The 23,589-nt window shown below is 40.0% G+C and overlaps 1 protein-coding gene across 1 annotated transcript; it reads right to left on the minus strand.

Moving 5' to 3' along the window:
• Nucleotides 1-5,084: 5,084 nt before the first annotated feature.
• On the minus strand, nt 5,085-8,490 carry LOC141613712 (protein FAR1-RELATED SEQUENCE 5-like). Its single transcript, XM_074432456.1, has 3 exons — nt 7,696-8,490; nt 7,472-7,611; nt 5,085-5,328 (listed from the first exon to the last, which is right to left on the minus strand). Exons 1-3 carry the CDS (start codon nt 8,488-8,490, stop codon nt 5,085-5,087), a joined length of 1,179 nt encoding a protein of 392 aa, XP_074288557.1.
• Between the last annotated feature and the right edge of the window lie 15,099 nt (nt 8,491-23,589).

The raw sequence follows: 23,589 nt of genomic DNA on the forward strand, positions 1-23,589 counted from the left end.
CCATCATTTAATCTGTTTTCTCAATTTTATGAGGAGTGTGTCGGGCTTTCGGATGTGCAGCCGACTATAGCTGAAAAGAAGGTTGTTGAACGTAGTCCCGTCATTCAACAAAGTGCAAAGGTAGGGACCCCACAATTTTCACCGCTCGGTTTAGATTCTATTACGACGGATATCTGTGCTGACATTCAGTTTTGTTATGGAGAGCTAGATGATGTTGGTGAGAAAGTAGTTGATGTGGGGGACATTCCCATTGATGTGGAGGATTTTAACAATGATGTGGAGGACGTTAACATTCAAGTTGAAGACTATCTTGTTGATAATCCGCTAGAGGACGTGGCTAATACTGTTGAGTGTACACCGGTAGAGGTTCAAACAACTGAAATTCCAAAAACTGATGGTTGTTTGCCTAAGACAAAGGTGACGGATACGTGCTGACATTCCATTGCCTAATGACACTCAACATTCCACTCAAATTGGCAGTGAAACATTTGTGACTGCAGAAGAGGAAGTAGCGGATGTGGTGATGTCTTGTCATGCAGACTTGTTGCTTGGGGCTGCGTCTGAGATAGATAAATATGATAAATAGGATTCCGAGGTTGTGTTGGAGGCTGGTAGTGTTGATGGTGAGGCTGTCCTAGAGGACAATGGCATTGCTGGGTTGAATGCTCCTAATATCGGTACAAGTTATTTGCTGCACTCTGCTGCACATGAGGAGCTAATGTTGTCTGTTGCGCCTGAGAATTTCGGATGCACCTATGATTGTGGTACTGTGGATCCTCAGCTAGTTGTCCAGTCAAAATCAATGATAACAATGGGACATGTTTTCAACCCAATGCTATCCAAGAGGAAAGAGGTTGCAGACTACTGTTTCTTGAATGATCATAACATTTCGCAAGGGTAAGAGCTCGTTTTTATTGTAAAAATTTTCCGCTTTCTGTTTAATATATTATACTGCTTTTTGTTCTTCACAAAAAAAATATTTATGTGACTCTTATTTTTCCTGTTTATTCGGTTTGAAGGGAGAATCTTGTCACTTGGGGTGTTCATATTTACCTGAATCGAAAGGATATGGAATCCATGGTTCCAAACTCAATGATAATGCTTGGTGTTGTGGACTGGTGGTCCCTCTTTCTTAATGATACTTGTATAAGAGGAAGTCCAAGTCGACTTTTCTTTGGGATGGGTGCAACGGTTAGTTATTCTATCTTATCGTGTCTTTTACTTTATTTTTCATTTTGCATCACGTTTCAACTCTTTTCTCCACTTTTTGTTTAGAGTCCATTGGGGCGAATTTGTATGCCGTCGAAACATGAGAAGGCTTCCAGGAGTGATTTATGTGCGGAAGTCATATTGTCATTTACTGTGTTTGTAAATAACAACAAGAGAGATTGTGATCTTCATTCTGATATGGTATGTTTCTGTACTTGTGTGTATTCTACTATTATTCTACTGTTACTCTACTATTACTCTGCTCTTATTCTGCTGTGTTTCTGCTTTTTTTAAAAAACCACATAATTAGTAACCATTTTTTTGGCCAAATATTTTCCCAGATTTTCATCCCAATTCTTTTGTATGAGCACTTCAGCTGTTTGTGCATCAACTTCAATGCGAAGAGGGTTGAATATCTTGATAATGTATTTTAAGAGGCGATGTTTGCTGATGATCAACAACCGTGTGTACGTTTGGTGTATTGTCAAACTACTGTAAGTCATTTATTGTGCCTAATTTTCTCTTGGTGTTTAGCCTAGTTTGTTTAAGTATTGTTACTAATTATGTTTTCTTTTTCCTTGCTTATTGGAAGGTGAGCTTGATGTCTGATTTCCTGGTCAAAAAAGGAGTTGCCCGAGGCGGGGAGGTTAAAGATTATAAAATTGTCAACGTCCCTTTTACCTGGAAAACCGCTGCGATTGAAAATTTGGAATGCGGTGTTTATACGATGTTGCACATGCTCTTTTATCGTGGAACTGTTTTTGATTGTGACTTGGGTAATTCTGATTTAAGAGCCCTTTACCGCGCCGAGATTTGCCTTGTTGGTCTTTGTCGATATGAACGAGTCCGGGGAAGATGTGTTGAAAACTTTGGAGGAGTTGAACAAGACGAGAAAGGAAACCCCGAGTGTGCTTGAAGAGAAACGGCGTATTGAGGATGCGGAAAAGAGGGTTTCTCAAAGCGGTAAGAAACGTCGTGGTTCTGGCGGGGTGAAAAGCGTTGGTAAGAAGGTTAAGACGACGCAGCCCGTTGTCGAGCCCGTCGCTTCTCCCTTTGTCATTGATAGCATGAATTCTCTACAAACACCCCTATCGCCGCCGTCAAGTGGGAAGCACGGGTGTGGATAACACCGTGAGTCCAAAGTCGGCTTTGGGTAGCCGTAAAAGGGGTAAGGCGGACGATGGGCTGGGTTGCTCTATGGATTGCGGGCGGGAGGACGACGTAGTTTTGTTGCGGTGTCGGATTTGTTTGAACAACAAAAAATAGTTCTCTAAGATGCTGAAGGTGCGGAAGCAAGTGGTGGACTTTGTTCTTCGTGAAGACGCTCACTTGAAAGAAGAGTATGTTTCGATTTTGATTTCTTTGATTGTGGTGTTCCTGTTCAGTTAGTCTTTCTGTTTTCCACTTTGTTATTCGCATTGTTCTCTTTGTTATTATCTTTGTTATTTTGTCAAACTAGTATCAGTAATTCCACTTTTAGGTCCCTTTGTTATTCTGCTATTATTGAACTGTTATTCTACTGTTATACCACTATTATTCCGCTGTTAGTCCAGTGTAATTCCACTATTAATTCCTTTTGTTATTCAGCTGTTATTGAACTGTTATTCTATTGTTATACCACTATTATTCCGCTGTTAGTCCACTATAATCCCACTGTTAATCCCCTTTTGTTATTCTACTGTTATACCACTATTATTCCATTTGTTATTCCACTATTATTCTCTTTGTTATTGTTCTGTTATTGAATCGTTATCTCGCTTTTATACCACTGTAATCCCACTGTTCTTATCATATCTTATTTTTTGTGAATGCAGTGAGATGTTAGTGTTGTACAATGACGACGTCGGCGTGTTTTTGGACAGGGGGGATATTATTTCCATTGTAGATGCAGCTGCTATGATGTCAACAAGAGTAGTCGATGTTTGGTCGATTTTTTTGAATTCGTTGGAGTTTGAGGAACGTTCAGAACCAAGCTCAATGTTTTTCGGACTTCGTCATATGGTATTTTGTTTTTTCCTTTGCTATTTTGCGTTATTACCTACATATTTACTCACAAGTAGTGATATAAATTTAACACTTGTGCGCTATTTTTGGTTGTTTATGCTTTCTGTTTAGGAGGATGCCCTTTATTCACTCTTAGAGAACTTTGATTCCTCAAGCCCTCTTGACGGTCCGGGTAAGAAGCTGTTGAAATTCTGGAATGTGTTTTTCGATTCCTGCAATGGAAGATGTCGTTTGAACTCGGACCTTGTGTTTGTGCCGATTCTGTACAATGATCACTACTCTTGTTTCTGTATCAATTTTATGAATGAATCGATTGATATTTTGGACAACATGGCTCACGATGCCAACAAATTAGCCGATTACAGAAGATTGGCCGAGATTGTGGCAAACTATATGTATGTTTTTATGGAGGGTCATAATGTTATGAATTCTCAAGATTGCCGCAATTTCGAAATCGTTGATGTTCCTTTTAAATGGAAAAAGAAGGAACTGCTGAATTCCGAGTCTGGGTGTTTCTTGCTGTACACGATAGCCGAATATGGTGGAAGCGTGTTTGAGTCCAATCTTCACAGCAAGATTGCTCGTCGAAGCTTCTGTGTTGAAATGTCATCTTCCCTGATCTTGGCGGATATAAATATTTATAGGCAAGTAGTTCTTGATAAAGTGACGGCATATGAGAATCAAAGGCCGAAGACGTTGGGTTTGGTGTCAGCTAGGAACAAGTTGAAAGAATTGAAACCCCAATCATCTGCTGCTAGTGAAGAATCAAGCGTCGTAGTGAATGCTGTACCTTTGACTGTTGTGTATCCAGGAAAGTCAGACTAAGTTAGTGTAAACTGTTTGTTAAACAATTAGTGTCTTTGTTATTACCTTTGTTATTCTATATAATAACTAGTTTATTGCGCTGTTATTCCCGTATTATTCTAGTGTTATTCCAGTGTGTACTATAATTTAATTGAGTTTTCATATTACTTGTACTTTTTTCAAACACCATCCATTTTTACTCTAATTCCCCTGTTATTCTGCTGTTATTGCAGTATTATTCAGCATAATGAGCAGTTGTTCTGCTGTTATTGCACAATTAGTCTACAGTTATTCGACTGTTATTCTAGTTTAATTAAGATTTCCTATTACCTTTGTTTTCTACAAACACTATCCATTTTTATTCAAGTGTAAATTTAGTCAAGCGTAAAAGCAGTGGTTTAGACTTCTTTTATTCAACTGTAATTCTACCATTATTCTCATTGCATTATTAAGTATTATTCCGCATAATAAGTCGCTACTCTCTTTGTTATTGTACTATTAGTCTACACTTATTCTGCTGTTATTCCACTAGTTTAATTAAGCTTTACAAACACTATCCAATTTCTACGAAGAATATGCATTTTCTATTCAACTGTCAATGGCTGTTTTTTCTCAACTGTGATTCTATTCTTATTGCACCGTTATTCTGCTGTTATTGCACTATTATTCCACAAAAAGACTAGTTTATTCTGCTGTTATTCCACTGTTAGGCCGACATTATTTTGTTAAAACTATTCATTTTTATTCAAGTGTAAATTTAGTCAAGTGTAAAAGCAGTGTTTTAAACGGCGTTTATTCCACTTTTATTCTACCATTATTCTGTTGTTATTGCAGTATTATTCTGCATAATTAGCAGTTATTATGCTGTTATTGCACTATTATTCTGGTAAAGACTTCTGTTATTCCAACATTAGTTAAACATAGTAGTAAATAGTACTTAAAGATAGTACTTACATAATAAACATTAACGCTCTAAAATATTAAAGGCATTATTTTTAAAGCAATAAATATTTTAAACATATTTTAAAGCAGCAGCCCTGGACCATCATCGTTAGATTTTTATATCTTTATTCTATTCTCTGACGCCTGCGCGCAGGTCCTTGGACAGTGCTCTCAACTTCCACCGACTCATCCTGAAAAGGATTTTTGTATCCTTCCATAAGTTCTATGGCTTTCAGAACTGGTGTCCAATCGGTAGAGATTGAAGGATAGACTTCAGTGTAATACTTCTTCAAAGCATTCACACCAGCAATGAATTGATTGTCCATGTCGGCTTCCGTGTAGTTCCTATTTTTATTTTCCTTCAACTGTCTACGCATACGTTCATTTTGAAGTTCAGCAACCTTCAACTGTGTCCTAACATTGTCGACCTCTCTTATTTAAGGCCTCTTCACGGTTTTCTGATGCCTCTACATTTGTCCTTGTCTCGATCAACTCTATCGAAAGGGACTCTATCTTCCGTTTCGCTTCATTGATTTCCTCCCTTGTCGGGGACCTTCGGTTATCGTCAGTTATGTCACTCATTCTGCAGTATTGGAAGTATGAAACTTTTTGCATTATAAAAAGATGATTAAAATATTTCAACCAAATTAAAAGCATACCAAAGCAAAAGAAAGAGAATTACCTTTTCTGCAGCATCGAGTATAGTGTAGACAGTTAAGAAAAATAAACATCAAAGAAAAATAAAGAATAGAAAGAGAAGAAATTACCTTTTTGCAGGGGAGATAAAGTTTTTTTTTGGAATGGACTTTTTCAGTGTTTGCGTTTGTTTTTTTACTCGAAATAGCAGTATTTATAGGGGCTTGGGGAATACAAACAATTTTTCTGTAATAAAGTATAGAAAGATAAGAAATTACCTGCCTACCCAAAAAAAAAAGATAAGAAATTACCTTTTGCAGAGGAGATGCAAAGTTTTTTCTGGAATACAAACAGTTTTTCTGTACTTATTCAGTGTGTGTGTGTGTTTTTTTTACACGCAATAGCAGTATTTATAGGGGCTTGGGGAATACAAACAGTTTTCCTGTAATTATATTAGATTAGGTTAGGTAACTGTTTTTAATAAAAAATGAAAAGTGGAACTGCTTTTTATAAATATTACTAATCTGTTATTATTCAACTATTATTGTAGTGTGTAAATGCAGTTTTATTTTGTGGGTGGTTTGTGGAAAAACAGTCAGATAATATTAACAAAAATTAAAGTAACTAGTATTAATTCTCATATAATGTAGTTCTCACTTTATTATCTAGAAGAAACATTTTTGGGATAAAATGTAATTCAAACAATGACAAATAGTAAAAGTCTTTGACATTTTTAGGCGAGGTCTTCATCGTAGCCGCTGTCTTTTGCGTCTCTTTTGTCTTTGTTAGTTCATGCATCTGATTCATATTCCTGCAATGTTTGCTTAGTATTTGTCATTGAGGTAACGTAACAATTAGAGCAAAAATAACAACACATTAATAGCAGAATAGCAGTAGAATAACATTAATAGCAATAGAATAACAATTAGAGCAAATTTAGCAGCTACTCTGCTGTTATTGCAGACACTATCCATTTCTACGAACAATATCCATTTTCTATTCAACTGTCAATGGCTGTTTTTTCTCAACTATGATTCTATTCTTATTGCACCGTTATTCTGCTGTTATTGCACTATTATTCCGGATAACAAGTAGTTTATTGTGCTGTTATTGCAGTATTATTCCACAAAAGTACTAGTTTATTCTGCTGTTATTCCACTGTTAGTCCAGCATTATTTTGTTAAAACTATTCATTTTTATTCAAGTGTTATTTTAGTCAAGTGTAAAAGCAATGGTTTAGACTGCTTTTTTATTCCACTGTTATTCTACCATTATTCTGCTGTTATTGCAGTACTTTTTCGCATAATAAGCAGCTACTCTGCTGTTATTGTACTATTAGTCTACACTTATTCTGGTGTTATTCCACTAGTTTAATTAAGCTTTACAAACACTATCCATTTCCACGAAGAATATGCATTTTCTATTCAAAAATAACAACACATTAATAGCAGAATAGCAATAGAATAACACAACAGCGGCAGAATAGCAGAGTAACACCTGAATAATAGGGGAATAACAGTAGAATAAGAGGATAACATTAGAATAATAGGAGAGTAATAGTTCAGATTCATACCTCTTCAGTTTCTGATTCTTCTTCATCATCGTCATCAGAAGGGGGACTTTCAGCAAATGGAAGATTACAAGTTCTACTGTTGTGGTTCACCCACTTCTTGCAGTTACCGCATCTCCGCTTCCTCTTTTGTGGCTTGCTCTTGGCCTTTTCTTTCGACAACCTCAATCTTTTGCCACTGCCCTTATTCTTGGCCTTGTTTGGCGGTCGAAGGTCAATATTATTTGAAGCTGTGATGCCAAGAAGAGCCTCGATTTCCTGGTTTTAGTTTTTGGTTCAATTGGTCCTGTGATGTTCTCCCTGAACTGTGTCAGGGTTTTCTGCAGTTGCTTCATCTGTTTAACCGTAGTGTAACTGTCCATCACCCCAACAGCTGCATAAATCTCAGACCAAACCTTTGACATCTCAGCTTTCTTGATGTCTGCTTCGTCAATGTCTTCTATGACCTTTCCATTTTCATCTCGGACAATTGGCCTGTAGGATTTCTTTGTCCATCGAGCAAGGACATAAGGCTCAGGTATCCTATGTACCTGCCTACCATTCCACACCCACAGTATATGCCGACAGACAATGCCATGCCTCTCAAACAGCTTACATGCACATTTGCTCTCGTTAGTTTTGGTGTTAAATTCCACTCGGAAGTTTCTGTGCCTCAGGTCATCACGAACGTCATGGTACTCGACTGTCCCTACTGTTGTCAAACCTCCGACCCCCATGTTGCATATCGCATGTTTGACTTCGTTCTGAAAGTCTGCAAAGATAGGATGTGCGTAGACAAGTGAGGCATGCATCTCTACCTTCATCGGCCCTACTTTCTCGAGCATACTATGCTCACTGGCAGTGTCCATCCTCCTTTGTGAATGCCTTTGCTGTTCTATTGCGGAATTGTACCTCATCCAGAACTCGACAAGGTTTCCAAAGTGGCTTTCAAACCGCTTGAAATAGCTGTTTGAACATTCGGATCTCTGGGTTGTCCGCAGCAAACAACCTAGAGGTAGATCCCGAAAGTAAGCCGGTATCCACTTTTGTCTTATTGCAAATACATACTTCAACCACCGGTTGCTTTGCATACCATGGGCTTCAATAACAGTTTCCCAGTTCTGTTCAAATTCTTCTGGTTCGAGGTCGACATCCCAAACAACGGCATTTACGTCGGTCATAAATTCCGTGTCATTGCAGATAGCCGTTCCCACCTTCTCAGGCATTTTCTGTATGATATGCCACATGCAGTACTTGTGCATAGAATGCTTGAAGACATTTGGGCATGCCTTTTTAATTCCAGGGCACTTGTCTATAATTACACACTGAGGTTGCTGCTGCCCCATTGCTTCGAGGAATTTTTTAAAAATCCACTCAAATGAATCCTGACTCTCGAAGTCAAGTAACCCAGCTGCAAAAGTTACCGTCTTCTTGTTGTGGTCTACCCTAGTGAAGGGAGTAAACACCATGAAATATTTGTTTGTCCCATAAGTAGGGTCAAACGAGATCGTGTCTCCATATAACTTGTAGTTGTTTATCCCTTCCTTATCAGCCCAAATAACCTTCGTCAAGCATTTGTTCTCATCCTGATCATAAGCAAAATAGAACCCATTTGTTTCAGCCAGCATTTTGAAATGCCCAATGAACATTTTAGCATCCTTATCCCCAATGTAACACTTGATATTTCGTTTGAAGTTTTTGAAGTCTAGCAAAGAGGCACCGATATTCTGATAACCATTTGAGTATTCCTTGAGAATTCTGAAGCTCAATGTTGGACCTATGTTGAGCTTAGTATGATCAATAATGGTCCTCTTAATGTAGTCATGGACGTCCCTTGAGAGCTTTTGGAACTCTCTGTTTTTGACAGAGTAAAGAGAGTGATTGTGAACGTCTACAAAGACGTCCACAATATATCCAGCCGGTCTGTCGTCGGTTTTTTCACAGGTTCTCAACCTCATGTGCGCTTTGCAGCCACACCTTGTCCGAGCATGCTTCTTTGGCTGTCTAATTCTTCGCTCTTTGTTCTCTGATGTACTCAAATTACCAGCTTCGTGATTTGTTGCTTCAAGTCGCAGTTTTCTTTTCATATCTCTATACCCCCCTCATTACGGACAGTGATTTGACGCTGACGCCCCCCTTATACTTCACATTTGTGTACCTTCTCACATCAAATCCGCAAGCCAATGCATATATGATGTAGAACTGTACTGCATCGTCCAAGGTAAGAAAGAACATGCCACGTTTAGGCGTAAAATCACTCTCAACAGTCCTTACCCACCGCTCAAGTACCGGGTGTCTTCTTTGTAATGAAGAGTTGGAACAAACTCATCGTTTTCTTCATCTGAACAGGTTGGGCTGGTGAATATATTGTTATTAGAAGAATCCCCAATAGTTAAGACTGCATTGTCTTCAACAACAGAGACAGTAGAAAGATCTGGGACAGTAAATTATTATAATGAGTACAGTCAGTGGACAACAAAATGACAATAACATTACAATAATAGTAGCATGGGGGAGAGATCAACATTGCAGTAATGTGACAATAACAGTATGATAACAGCAGCTGGGAAACAGACGACAATCAATAACATCACAATAACACTAAATGTCTTTTTTTTTATGCTACTCTCTTATCAGCCGTATATTTTCATTCTAATGCACAATAATATCACAACAATAGTACCATAATATCAAAATAACAGTACAATAATATCATCATGTTTCTCTACTTTTACAATAATAGTACAATAATATCAGAATAACAGTACTCTGATTCTACTTTATTACATACGAGATAATATCGTATTTTTATACTACTCTTTTGCAAGCCATATATTTTCATGCTCTTTGCACAATAATAGCACAATAATATTACAATAATATCACAATAACAGTCAAATAATATAATCATGTTATTCTTCAGTCTTTGTTACAATAATAGTACATTAATATCAGAATAACAGTTCTCTGATTCTACTTTATTACATACAGATAATACTGTATTTTTTATGCTACTCTTTTACAAGCCATATTGTGGACATGGCCCACCTGCGAGCCCACTTCGATCTGTGGACGCACAGCGGTCTCTTGAAAGCCACGCTCGGCGGCGTAAAAATGCTTTCGACCGGATCGTTTTAGATCGGTCGGTTTCGTCTCGGTAAGGGTCTCGAAACGATTAGAGATGTTCGGAGTCGCCACCAAGCATTTGTGGGATGCCTGGAACCCGTTCGAAATCCACTTTATACCTCGGTCAAATCGAAGCACAAAGCAGCGTTTGACATAGGTACTAAAGATAAGGAAATCGTCCCTCTTTAGCATCATATCTCTAGAATGACTCTCGTACGCCCTGGATAAGGTCGTTCACTATCCAAAGTTTCTGAGTAAGAGGTGAAGGTACGTATTGGGAAGCCCTTTAATCAGACACCCAATCCCGCCCGCGTTAGCGGCCTCTACTGATCGATCTTGGTTGGTTGAATGCAAAAGTTGATAAAACGGTTTAAATGCATGAATGCGCATCCCATAATATAAACCTAACATGTGAGAGCTTTCTAAGTCGGTTTATTTAATCCAAGTATCAAGTATAAGATGTCGAGTTGGATTAATGATTGATTTGCATGCAAGACGAAAATTGAACATCCATTTACCGTATTAGGTTTAGGGTGCATAACATGATCCATTTGTCTTAGTAAGGCATTTTGCAAATATGATTTTGAACAGTCATCTGATCCGTCCTATATCCGGGCTAACCGGAGTCGGGATCGTCTTAGACTAATGCTGGAAGGGAACAGACCCTGTATCAGGTGGCTATATGAGGCGCGAGCCAGTCGGCGATACAAAGGGCCTCCCTCTGGTTTTGAAAGTGAGAAATGGAGGGCCTGTTTAGGCGCGGGTTAGCCCACGGTTTATGTGCCGTGTTCTGACCTTTTAGAAAACGTTATAAAACGCGTTGAAAATGGGTGTTTGAACCCGGTTTGATTTGAAGTGGTCATTTAGATCGCATTTGTTGATTTGAAGAACTAGACTCGAATAATCATCATTATTTGGATGATATTCGGTGTCGGGTTCGATTTGACAAACTTGACATGAATAGTTTTGAAAGTAATTATGGACTAATTGTTTTAAGTCCATTTGAATGTTATTAGTCGATACTCATCATCGTACCCGGGTTAAAATCCGGCATGGTATGTAGAACCAAGGATGACTTTGTGTTGGGGACTAATATGTTTGTTTGAAAATGTAAAGAAATGAAATAAAAGGTTTTAAAATACCTTTTAAATGTCATTAACCAAATATTATCACCGAGACACGGATTTAACCATCATGGTATGAGGAACCAAGGGTGAAAAAATGTTTTATGGTTAAAACAAATAACATAAAATAAAAAGGGTTCGAAAGTATTTGGAATGGTAAAAACCGATTACAAATATGAAAATGAATTAAAGGGAAATGACGAGAACAAACACGGTTGATCTCTGGTCTGAACACCCCATTTAGGCGCGGGTAAGTTGGCGACCTAAGGGGCTTCTGCCTCAGACCAAAAATCAGTTTTGGCTCGTTTATTCCATGTTTTGTTTCATGTTATGCACGTTTTAGCATGTTATAGTCATGAAACAAATGAAAACATAATAAAAGAGGATTTTTACACCCTCATACTTACATGTTTGGTTATGGCGAGTGACCGACGTAAGTTTAACAACTCGTTTGATCGGAAAAAACTCGGTTTAAAACCGTTTTCGTAAGTAAAAAGAGTGTTTTAATGTTAGTGATGGTGTAGTGGTCGAAGTGGTCGGTCAAGTGATTTAATGCACGATGACGGTGATGCGTGTATTTTATATAAGGTTTTTACGTCATTTCTACACGCATTTTTGTATTATTATCGTAGCTTCTAGCTACAAATACCCCCGAATATTCTACTTTGGTTCGTTTTATGTAATTTGCAGGAATTTACCAAAGAGGAGCTAAATCGAGCCTTATTTCGTCCCTTTTGCATGCATTTATGGAGAACGGAGAGCCGGAGCTTGGAAATCTAACACTTGGAAGACGCATGAGCTGGTTTCGGGAGGCTTTTCAATGTCTAACGCGCTTAAATAGCTCGATCGACTAGTTTTCTAGTCGATCGAATGCTTTATATGTTGAAGGTTGCTCGATCGAGCAGTTCGAGTATACACAAGAGAAGACATTGCAAGGAGTACTCGATCGAGTGGTTTATTTCCACTCGATCGAGAGGTTTGATGATTAGTTGCTCGATCGAGTGGTTTATTTCCAATCGATCGAGTGGTTTATCCTGCTTTAGATTATTTTCCGCCTAATTTCATATGGGCTTTTGTAATTAGTCCATAGGTTAGGTTTAGGAGGATTTTCGGATGTTAAGAGAAGGGGAGACTATGTAACTCTCCCTCTCTCATTCATTTTTTTTACTCGATCACTTTCGACTGTTCTTAGATTTTGGCTCTTACTTTACACTTTGCTACTCAGATTTGGATTCACGATTGGTATTATTATTCTTCTTTAATCCCTTAATCATAATTATTGTTATTGTGTTGCTATTCTTCTCTTATTATTTCATCTCTACCATATTCAATCCTTATTAGCTTGTTATTATGTTTAGTTTCAATTATCTATATGTTATTGTTGGTAATTCAATGATGATGCGTAGCTAATTCCCTTCTGCTAAGACTAAAGGGGATCCATAATTATGAAGGGATAGTAATCGATTTACTAGGTTAATGCTGGTGTGATCTTTGTTGTTAACTGCTGCAATTATCTGTATCTGTTTAATTGAGTCGACGCAATTAGGCATTTATATCATAGTGACCCTTGACCTGGACCGAAAAGTTGGAAAAGGCGAGACTAGTAGCGAACAATAGAGTATTATAGTTAGGGCGAAAGCTAAGCTATTTGTGCTTTAGGGCGAATTGAGACCGAAAGGAGATATTCACTGCCCCTCAGACCGTAATTGCATTGACCTGAGACTTAGATTACTTGACCGAATGATTATGGTGAACCGTCTGTCTTAGCTGTTTCTCTATCTGGTTAATTCCTTTTCTCTGATTTATTCTCTTCCTTACTCTCATTAGTTTAGAACAATACATTAAAAACCCCCCCAGTTTGGTTACCGTGACGAACTTAGACAAAGCTGACATCTTCCTATCTCCCTGTGGAGATCGACCCAACTTCCCTAGCTATATTAGTTAGAGCCAGTTGGTTATTTTTGATAGGTATACGACTGTCCTGTCAAATTTTGGCGCCGTTGCCGGGGAGGTGGCGCAATTTTGTTGCTTTATTAAGTTTGTTTCTCGTCTCAAGGAATTTCTTCCTTGAGACTGATCTCATTTCTGCAAAGTTTTGATTAGTTTTGCAGGTTAATTTTTTGCTTTGTAAAGTCTATTTGCCATAATGCCTAAATTAGCCAGCCATTCAGAGCCTAATGTGGATTCGCTTCCAAAAGGTTTCCTATTACCCATTATTGATCCGGGAAACTTTGGAATCCACCCATCTTACATACAGCTGGTAGAGAGAAATCTCTTTAGGGGGGTACCTGAAGAAGATCAATGCAGGAATATAGAGCTGTTTACAGAGTATTGCTCTACCATTCCCCTTACTGCTGGGGTGACAAAGGACAAAGTAAAGGGAGCTCTCTTTCCCTTTTCTTTAACTGATGATGCCCGAGAATGGTTGAGAGATTTAGATAGGGAGGCAGCCTGTGTAACCGACTGGAGTTCCCTTGCTTTAGCCTTTTACAGGCGATATTTCCCACCGCAGCGCACCAATACCTTGAGAGCTCAGATTATTTCTTTTGAGCAGCTATCTACCGAAGATTTGAATGGGGCTTGAACTAGGTTCAAGAAGCTTGTCCGCTCTGTGCCTCATCACGGGTTCAAACGTTGGTTCCTTTGTACTCAGTTTTACAACGGACTATATAGGAGCCATAGAGCTATTCTTGACAGCGTAGCTAAAGGGAGATTCACGAAGAATGTTGAAGATGACCACGGGTGGCGTCTCATTGAGGAGATGGCTATTCATGTCTCTGAATATGGAAATCCCCGAGGTAGTGATCAAGTTAATGAGTTGGCAGCAGCTGCAGTAGAAGGTCCTAGCAAAAGTTTAGGTAATGTGGAGATTACAGCAGCTGCAGTGGAAGGTTCTACCGATATGCAATCCAGCCAATGCAACGAATCTCCAAGTTGGCCTTACTCATGAGGGGCCAAAAGTACCAGAAGACGAGGTTTTGATAACTGAAGATACCCCGGAAGATGATATAGATGAGTTTTTGGACGAAATCCTTGCTGCGTGTGGTCCAGACACTCGATCGAGTGAAAAATATACTCGATCGAGTGAAATAATTCATCCCATCACTCGATCGAGTGATAATTATGGTCGATCGAGAAGTGCACAAATTGAAGATGGTCGATCGAGTGATATTCTTACTCGATTGAGTAAGTTTGCTGAAGAAATCACTCGATCGAGTGATAAAACTGATCGATCGAGTAAGCCAGAAAAGGAGATCACTCGATCGAGTGAGGAAAATGGTCGATCGAGTATTTCCCAATTTGAAACCGCTCGATCGAGTGGTAAAAGTACTCGATCGAGTACCAGAAGCGGCGGAGATCCTATTTTACTATATAATTCCACTACCGTGTCATCTTCCCCTGCTGTGGAGACGTCACGCATTAAAAAAGGTAAAGAGAAAGTCGCAGGTCCACTCATTGCTACCAGAGTGCCCTTCCCAGGTCGTCTGAAGGACCCGAAGATCGAGCGACAGTACAGTAAGTTTGTGGACGTTGTGAAGAACCTCCAGGTAATTGTCCCTTTTACCTAACTTGTTACTCAGGTACCTACTTACTCTAAGTTTATGAAAGATATTGTGACGCGTAAGAGTGATTTAAGCGAATTTGAGACGGTTTCATTTATGGAAGAGTCTAGTAATTTACTGTTAAATAAGGCTCCACCTAAAATGAAAGACCCGGGCAGCTTTTCTATTACCTGTATTATAGGCAATGTGGTTATTGATAAGGCCCTTTGTGATTTAGGAGCCAGCGTCAGTGTCATGCCCCTTTCTGTCTGCAAGAAATTGAACATGAGTCACCTTAAAGTGACTAACATTACCCTACAGATGGCTGATAGATCTGTTAGGAAGCCTTTAGGTGTCTTAGAGGACGTGCCTGTGAAAATAGGCAAGCTCTTTATCCCGAGAGATTTCATTGTTTTAGATATAGTTTGAGGACACCGGACCCCAATTATCTTAGGAAGACCATTCCTTTGTACGGTTGGGGGCGTTATTGATGTCAAACAAGGGCGTTTGACTCTTGCGATGGGGATGACGCGATCACTTTCGGTCGACTAGTACTTTGGCTCGGCCAATGATAGAGGATACTTGTTATTCGGTTGATATTATTGACGAGTCTATTTATGACTTCTGGTCGGGTTCTTTTATGAAGGACCCACTAGAAGCTCTTATGCTTTTTGATGAGTGTGCAGATAGCCCAGATGACGATGACGTTGTGTTGGATTTGCTTATAGATGATTTAGATGAGCGTGGACTCACCGACGCTGAGGGAGAGCAAGTGGAACAGATGATTAGCACTCTTTGCTCCATTGAGGTAAAGGTACCTGAGCGTAAGCCTCTTCCTTATCATCTAAAATATGTTTTCTTAGACGATCTTGAGCAATATCCTGTCATTGTTAGTGCTAAGCTTGACGATGATCGGTGACTTCCTTGTTAGTGTACTTAAGAAAAACAGAAAGCTTTGGGTTATTCATTGGACGATATCAAGGGGATTAGTCCCGATATTTGTATGCACAGGATAGAGTTGGAGGAAGATCACAAACCTTGCGCAGGACGGGGTCGGCGCAGATGAACGAGAAGATGCAAGATGTTGTGACATTTGAGGTAATGAAGCTGCTCGACGCAGGTATTATTTATTCTGTTGGTCATTCTAAATGGGTGAGTCCAGTGCACGTGGTCCCGAAGAAAGGAGGGACAACTGTGGTTAAGAATGATAAGAATGAGTTAATACCCACTCGAGTAGTGTCTGGTTGGCGGATGTGTATATATTACAGACAGCTTAATGCCGCCACTAAGAAAGATCACTTTCCCCTTCCTTTTATTGATCAAATAGTAGAAAGGTTAGCTTCTCATAAGTTTTTCTGCTATTTAGACGGGTATTCCGGGTTCTTTCAGATCTCTATTCACCCAGACGATCAAGCTAAGACTACATTTACTTGTCCTCAGGGCGTGTTTGCTTATCGCAGGATGCCTTTTGGTTTATGTAATGCCCCTGCCACCTTCCAAAGGTGTATGATGGGGATATTTTCAGAGTATATTGAGTCTATTATGAAAGTTTTCATGGACGATTTCAGTGTTTATGGAAGTGATTTTTCTAACTGTCTGTCTAACCTTGAGAAAGTGTTGCAGCGCTGCATTGAGGTTAATCTTGTGCTGAACTGGGAGAAGTGCCATTTCATGGTCAACGAGGGAGTTTTTCTAGGGCACTTAGTTTCTGATAGGGGAATAGAAGTTGATAAAGCAAAGGTGGAAGTGATTCAGCAATTACCACCTCCTGTTAATGTTAAGGGGGTGAGGAGTTTCCTTGGTCACGCCGGCTTTTATCGCCGGTTTATCAAGGATATCTCAAAAATTGCTAAACCACTTACACAACTGCTACTTAAGGATGCCCCTTTTGTGTTTACTGATGAGTGTCTTTCTGCTTTTCACAGGTTAAAGCAGGCTTTAGTCTCTGCGCCGATCATACAGCCTCCCGACTGGGACCTGCCGTTTAAGATAATGTGTGATGCCAGTGACTATGCACTAGGAGCGGTGCTAGGCCAAAGGAAAGACAAGGCTTTGAATGCCATCTACTATGCGAGCCGAACTCTGGATGAGGCTCAAGGGAAGTACACTACCACTGAGAAAGAGCTGATAGCTGTAGTTTATGCCTTAGAGAAGTTTCGTTCTTATTTGGTTGGGTCAGAAGTTACTGTTTTTACTGACCATGCAGCTTTGAGGCATCTCCTTGCTAAGAAGGAGGCTAAACCACGGATATTGAGATGGATCCTCCTTCTTCAGGAGTTTGATTTGCAGATTAAGGATAAGAAAGGAGTTGAGAACGTTGTAGCTGATCACTTGTCGCAACTGATGCGACAAGAAGGGGAAGATTCTCTACCTATTGATGACTCTTTCCCTGACGATACTTTAATTGCTGTTATATCGTCTATTGTTAACCAAGAACCTTGGTATGCAGATATAGTTAACTTCGTTGTCAGTGGCAAGCTGCCGCCTGACCTTTCTCATCAGCAGAGGAAGCGTTTTCTGTATAACGCTCAGCAGTATTTCTGGGATGATCCTTATTTGTTTAAGGAATGTGCAGACGGTCTCTACAGACGGTATATTCCGCAGTGGGAGGCCAAAGTAGTCCTGGAAGGCTGTCACTCCTCTTCCTATGGTGGTCACCATGGTCCATCGCGCACCGTGGCTAAGGTACTTGATCTGGTTTTTCTTGGCCTTCTTTGTTTTTTCGATGCTAAGTCTTTTGTTTCAGCTTGTGATACTTGCCAACGATCAGGGAACATTTCAAAGAGACATGAGATGCCACAAAATGGCATCTTAGAGGTTGAGGTTTTCGATGTCTGGGGCATTGATTTCCAAGGACCATTCCCGTCTAGTAAAGGTAACAGGTACATTTTAGTGGCTGTAGATTATGTGTCGAAATGGGTTGAGGCAATTGCCTCACCTCATTGTGATGCCAAGACCGTGATAAAAATGTTTAAAAAGGTGATATTTCCCCGATTTGGTGTCCCTAGGGTCGTCATTAGTTATGGGGGAATGCACTTTAAGGAAAAGAAACTAACTTCTATTCTGTCTAAAGTTGGTGTCCAACACCGGCGTGGTTTGGGGTATCATCTCCAAACTAGTGGTCAGGTTGAGGTCTCTAACCGCGAGTTGAAAGAGATCTTATCTAAGGTAGTTTCTAAATCACGGAAGGACTGGAGTCTTAAGTTAGAGGACACATTATGGGCCTACAGAACTGCCTTTAAGACACCAATTCGTGCATCACCTTATAGGTTAGTTTATGGGAAATCATGTCACTTACCTGTTAAATTGGAATGTAAGGCTTGGTGGGCAATTCGTGAGCTTAACTTTGATCCTAAGTTGTGTGGTCAGAATCGTCTTTTGCAGCTAGATGAGTTGGAAGAATTTAGGCTTAATGCCTATGATAGCTCGCGCATTTATAAAGAAAAGACGAAGAGATGGCATGACAAGAGAATTCTACCTCGGGAGTTTCATGTTGGGCAAAAGGTCTTTCTTTGTTTAATGCCCGATTGAGATTATTTCCTGGCAGGCTGAAGTCCAGGTGGAGTGGTCCTTATACGGTGACAGCTGTTACCAAATTTGGATCCGTGGAGCTCGAAGATTCCGAAGGTAGTAGGTTCAAGGTGAATGGGCAATATGTGAAGCATTATCACGAGGCAAATGAAGCAGACAATCGTTTTGAAGTCTTGTACTTCGACGAGCTTGACGCGCCAGTTAATTGATGCCATAAAGGTCGTGCGGGACCTCATAAACCTGCGCTCTCCGGGAGGCAGCCCGGACTGTTTTTATTGTATTTTTGTTGAACCTTTTATTTTTCTTTAGCTTTTTGTTGAACTTTAGACACTGTTTTACGAACTCTTTATGTTGTCCTTGCTTTTAATGCATATTTTGCAGGTCCAGTCACTCGATCGAGTAGTTTTTCTACTCGATCGAGCACTTTTGGGGTATTATTCACTCGATCGAGTGATACTTATACTCGATTGACCAGATGCAAAATGACGTTTACTCGATCGACTAGTTTTTTGCTCGATCGAGTCCTTCTAGACACCAGTTTACTCGATCGAGCTGTTCCAAGTTACTCGATCGAGTAGTTATGTCTTCCAGCTGCTATTTTACGTCTATGGAGCTACTGCTTGACTTTCTTTGACCTCCCATGTTCATGGTCGGTTTGGGGAGGTCCCTCTTTACGACGTTTTGTAAGTATTCCGACTCCACTTCTCCTTTTCTCTTCAGTTTGCATTTCTTTCCCTATTTTTGGTACAATGAGGGCATTGTACGGTTTGGTTTGGGGAGGTATGCATCCATATCTGTGTCTGCATGTTTTCTTGCATTTTCATCTGCATGTTTATTTATTTTCGCATGCATTGTTGCATTTAATTAATTCAAAAAATCATATAAATTCAAAAATTTTCATGTTTAAATTGAGTCGGAACGTTTGAACTTTAACGCTACATTGAATCCTTACTTTAGCCTTGCATACTCTTGACATTTAGTTGGCATGATTATGTGCATAATCTACGAGTTTATGTTTCTCTCTTATCTGAACGAATAGACTTGATTCATATATCGGCAGGCTACATTACATTCTGAGGTTAGAGCTTATTAAACTGGTGACATTCATGACCGGTTTCATTTAGGATGTGAGTAGTACTCTCTTTAAGGCATGTAACATTAATTTGCATAAGCATGAGTCTAGTCTTCTTAATACCTGTATGCATTCGGTTTGTGGATGGTGACACATGTTAGGAGAGGCAGTTCCCTTTTATTTCATTCTACCCATGAGCCCCACATAGCCAAATTGCCTTTATGTCCTATTAGCTACTATCTATAATCTTTCCTACCCTAGCCGAGCGAGTGACGAGTAGCTGTTTGGAATGCTTTACTGCAGTTTGGTTATTTTTATCTGATTTCAGAAGATGGTGGAAGAATTGAAGGGAATGAAAAAATGATGAATGAAAAAATGAAAAAAATGAAGTGAAAAGAAAAAAAAAGGTACGAAAAAGATGGAAATAAGAAAAATATAGAAAAATCATGTGCGAAGAAAGAAAAAGAGAAATTGTATAATGATTTTCACTCCCATGTCTTACTTTTATCTTATGGGGAGTTGACGAGTGTTTGGTGTTTCGTGAGTAGAGTGCATGGTATTTGCACTATTTCATCTTGTTATATTGAGTACGAAGTTGGGATGCAGTTCAAATTTGGAATTCGTTGTTGCTAGCCTGGCTATTAACTCCACATATGCAAATTCATTTTAGCCCCTTCATACCCATTACCTCACTTACCCAAATGTAAGTCCTCGGCATGTTTCTTGGTCATTAGTATGGTTGGAATGCATATGTATGGTTGTAGAGACTTTATTCATGTTAACTGCATGCATGTTCTTATAGGTCGAGTTAGGTGAGTGACTTTACTTCTTTCTATCTTTCACATATATACTCACCTTGTGCCTAATTCGAGTGATGAGCGACCCGTGAGAGTCCGATATCTTTTGAGTCTTGCAAGGTCGACGTTCAGTAAGTTTGAAACATTGATTTAATTCGTTTGCAATTCTCATTTGCCACTTTGTCATTTGTTGCATTAAATTGGTTTTGGCGGGTGATTTGTAGCTGATGCGTTGGTCCCGTTCCACTGTTATTTCTTAGTTGCATTCATATTTTGCTTGGGGACAAGCAAATGTTTGGTTTGGGGAGATTTGATGCGTGTATTTTATATAAGGTTTTTACCTCATTTCTACACGCATTTTTGTATTATTATCGTAGCTTCTAGCTACAAATACCCCCGAATATTCTACTTTGGTTCGTTTTATGTAATTTGCAGGAATTTACCAAAGAGGAGCTAAATTGAGCCTTATTTCGTCCCTTTTGCATGCATTTATGGAGAACGGAGAGCCGGAGCTTGGAAATCTAACACTTGGAAGACGCATGAGCTGGTTTCGGGAGGCTTTTCAATGTCTAACGCGCTTAAATATCTCGATCGACTAGTTTTCTAGTCGATCGAATGCTTTATATGTTGAAGGTTGCTCGATCGAGCAGTTCGAGTATACACAAGAGAAGACATTGCAAGGAGTACTCGATCGAGTGGTTTATTTCCACTCGATCGAGAGGTTTGATGAATAGTTGCTCGATCGAGTGGTTTATTTCCACTCGATCGAGTGGTTTATCCTGCTTTAGATTATTTTCCGCCTAATTTCGTATGGGCTTTTGTAATTAGTCCATAGGTTAGGTTTAGGAGGATTTTCGGATGTTAAGAGAAGGGGAGACTACGTAACTCTCCCTCTCTCATTCATTTATTTTACTCGATCACTTTCGACTGTTCTTAGATTTTGGCTCTTCCTTTACACTTTGCTACTCAGATTTGGATTCACGATTGGTATTATTATTCTTCTTTAATCCCTTAATCATAATTATTGTTATTGTGTTGCTATTCTTCTCTTATTATTTCATCTCTACCATATTCAATCCTTATTAGCTTGTTATTATGTTTAGTTTCAATTATCTATATGTTATTGTTGGTAATTCAATGATGATGCGTAGCTAATTCCCTTCTGCTAAGACTAAAGGGGATCCATAATTATGAAGGGATAGTAATCGATTTACTAGGTTAATGTTGGTGTGATCTTTGTTGTTAACTGCTGCAATTATCTGTATCTGTTTAATTGAGTCGACGCAATTAGGCATTTATATCATAGTGACCCTTGACCTGGACCGAAAGGTTGGAAAAGGCGAGACTAGTAGCGAACAATAGGGCATTATAGTTAGGGCGAAAGCTAAGCTATTTGTGCTTTAGGGCGAATTGAGACTGAAAGGAGATATTCACTGCCCCTCAGACCGTAATTGCATTGACCTGAGACTTAGATTACTTGACCGAATGATTATGGTGAACCGTCTGTCTTATCTGTTTCTCTATCTGGTTAATTCCTTTTCTCTGATTTATTTTCTTCCTTACTCTCATTAGTTTAGAATAATACATTAAAAACCCCCCAATTTGGTTACCGTGACGAACTTAGACAAAGCTGACATCTTCCCATCTCCCTGTGGAGATCGACCCGACTTCCCTAACTATATTAGTTAGAGCCAGTTGGTTATTTTTGATAAGTATACGACTGCCCTGTCAGACGGTACCAAACAATGTGTAAGGCTCGTGTTTACGATCGGTAGGTCATAAATACGCGTCGGGTTGTGACTTAAGAAGTCGAGTCGAGAATTTTAAGGGAGAAAAGAGGGGGCCGACACTCGCGTAAGTCTCAAATGGGTGGCATTTGAGGGGTATTTATAGGATAATGAGTGGTTGTGTGAGTTTTGAGCGACGTGGCCACTTGGGCTGCTCAAAGAGGCTCGAGCCACGTCGCGGTTCTTCGAGTTGTGTTGTCACTTTCACAACAAACGCAATCATGATTTGTTCTATCCTAGGTTTTGTAGTCACATGTTTGGTACTTGACCAACATGAATCCGGGAAAACTTAAGGTAGAAGGTTTGAAATGTTTTGTTTTTGGTGGTTGACTCGGTTTGACTCGTTGTTGGAATCGGGATTTGAATTTTTGAGTCGGTTTTTGGTCCGGTGTCGGTTTTGACTCTAGTTAGTGTCATTGCGACCCCGTCGTCGTTCATTAAACACTCCAGGTATTTTTGAAATTTTTTATTTTCGAAATCGTTTTAAGTTTTCTGACGTAAAGTTGTACACAAACTGTCGATCAAACGCCGCGATTCCAAAACATGTTGTAGTCCGATAATCATCGGGTGTTTGTTGGAGTCTCAGCAGATACTGGGTTTCTACAGAACCCCCACTTTGACTGAGGCTTGGACAGGGCCAAAGTCAAAGTAGAGCCCCTAGGTCAATCGAAGAGTACAACCTGGATACCCAAGGGACGTCGAGGCGACTTGAAAGGATTCGGGCCAAGGACCTGTCGTCGGGAAGGGCGACGCCAAGGCGACTCGAGGGTACGAGTCAAGGACCTGTCGTCGGGAACAGTTTAGAGACTGTCGACTATCCGTGCGGATCGTTTAAAGTCCATTAGACTACGTACAAAGGCTCGCCAGCCATAGGAAGGAGTCATACCTGAGGCATCTTCGGATATGTCCTTGCGCGTTTGTGGATAAAGGCTCGCCAGCCATGATAAGGAAATGTACCCGAGGCATCTTCGGGATCTGTCCTTGGAAGGTTGCGGACAAAGGCTCACCAGCCACGACAAGGAAATGTACCCGAGGCATCTTCGGGATGTGCCTTTGATGTTTTCGGACAAAGGCTTGCCAGCCATGGTAAGGAAATGTACCCGAGGCATCTTCAGGATGTGTCCTTGAAAGGTTGCGGACAAAGGCTCGCCAGCCATGGTAAGGAAATGTACCCGAGGCATCTTCGGGATCTGTCCTTGGATGGCTGCGGACAAAGGCTCGCCAGCTGTTGTAAGGGAATGTACCCGAGGCATCTTCGGGATGTGTCCTTGAAAGGTTGCGGACAAAGGCTCGCCAGCTGTGAGGCGGTCGATTAATGGACCGTGAGAATAGCCGCGCCAAAAGGGCTTGTTTTGAAAGTAGCGAACTCATGATGCCGCTGTGGAAATAGTGATGTCAAATTTTCGCCATCACCGTTTTCGAAAATGAGGAGGTTCCGCGAGGGAGCCCCTGCTGGTATTGGAAGG

Source organism: Silene latifolia, chromosome 11 (assembly GCF_048544455.1).
Source record: "Silene latifolia isolate original U9 population chromosome 11, ASM4854445v1, whole genome shotgun sequence".
NCBI lineage: Eukaryota > Viridiplantae > Streptophyta > Magnoliopsida > Caryophyllales > Caryophyllaceae > Silene > Silene latifolia.

What these genes read in the sequence shown, in the direction of transcription:
- LOC141613712 (XM_074432456.1), bottom strand. Translation starts at nt 8,490, where the DNA reads ATGGGGCAGCAGCAACCTCAGTGTGTAATTATAGACAAGTGCCCTGGA. An exon ending in GGGTGTGGAATGGTAGGCAG is followed by an intron (nt 7,612 to 7,695) that starts GTACATAGGATA and finishes GAAAATGGAAAG; the next exon opens with GTCATAGAAGACATTGACGA. An exon ending in CTGCAGAAAACCCTGACACA is followed by an intron (nt 5,329 to 7,471) that starts GTTCAGGGAGAA and finishes ACGTATGCGTAG; the next exon opens with ACAGTTGAAGGAAAATAAAA.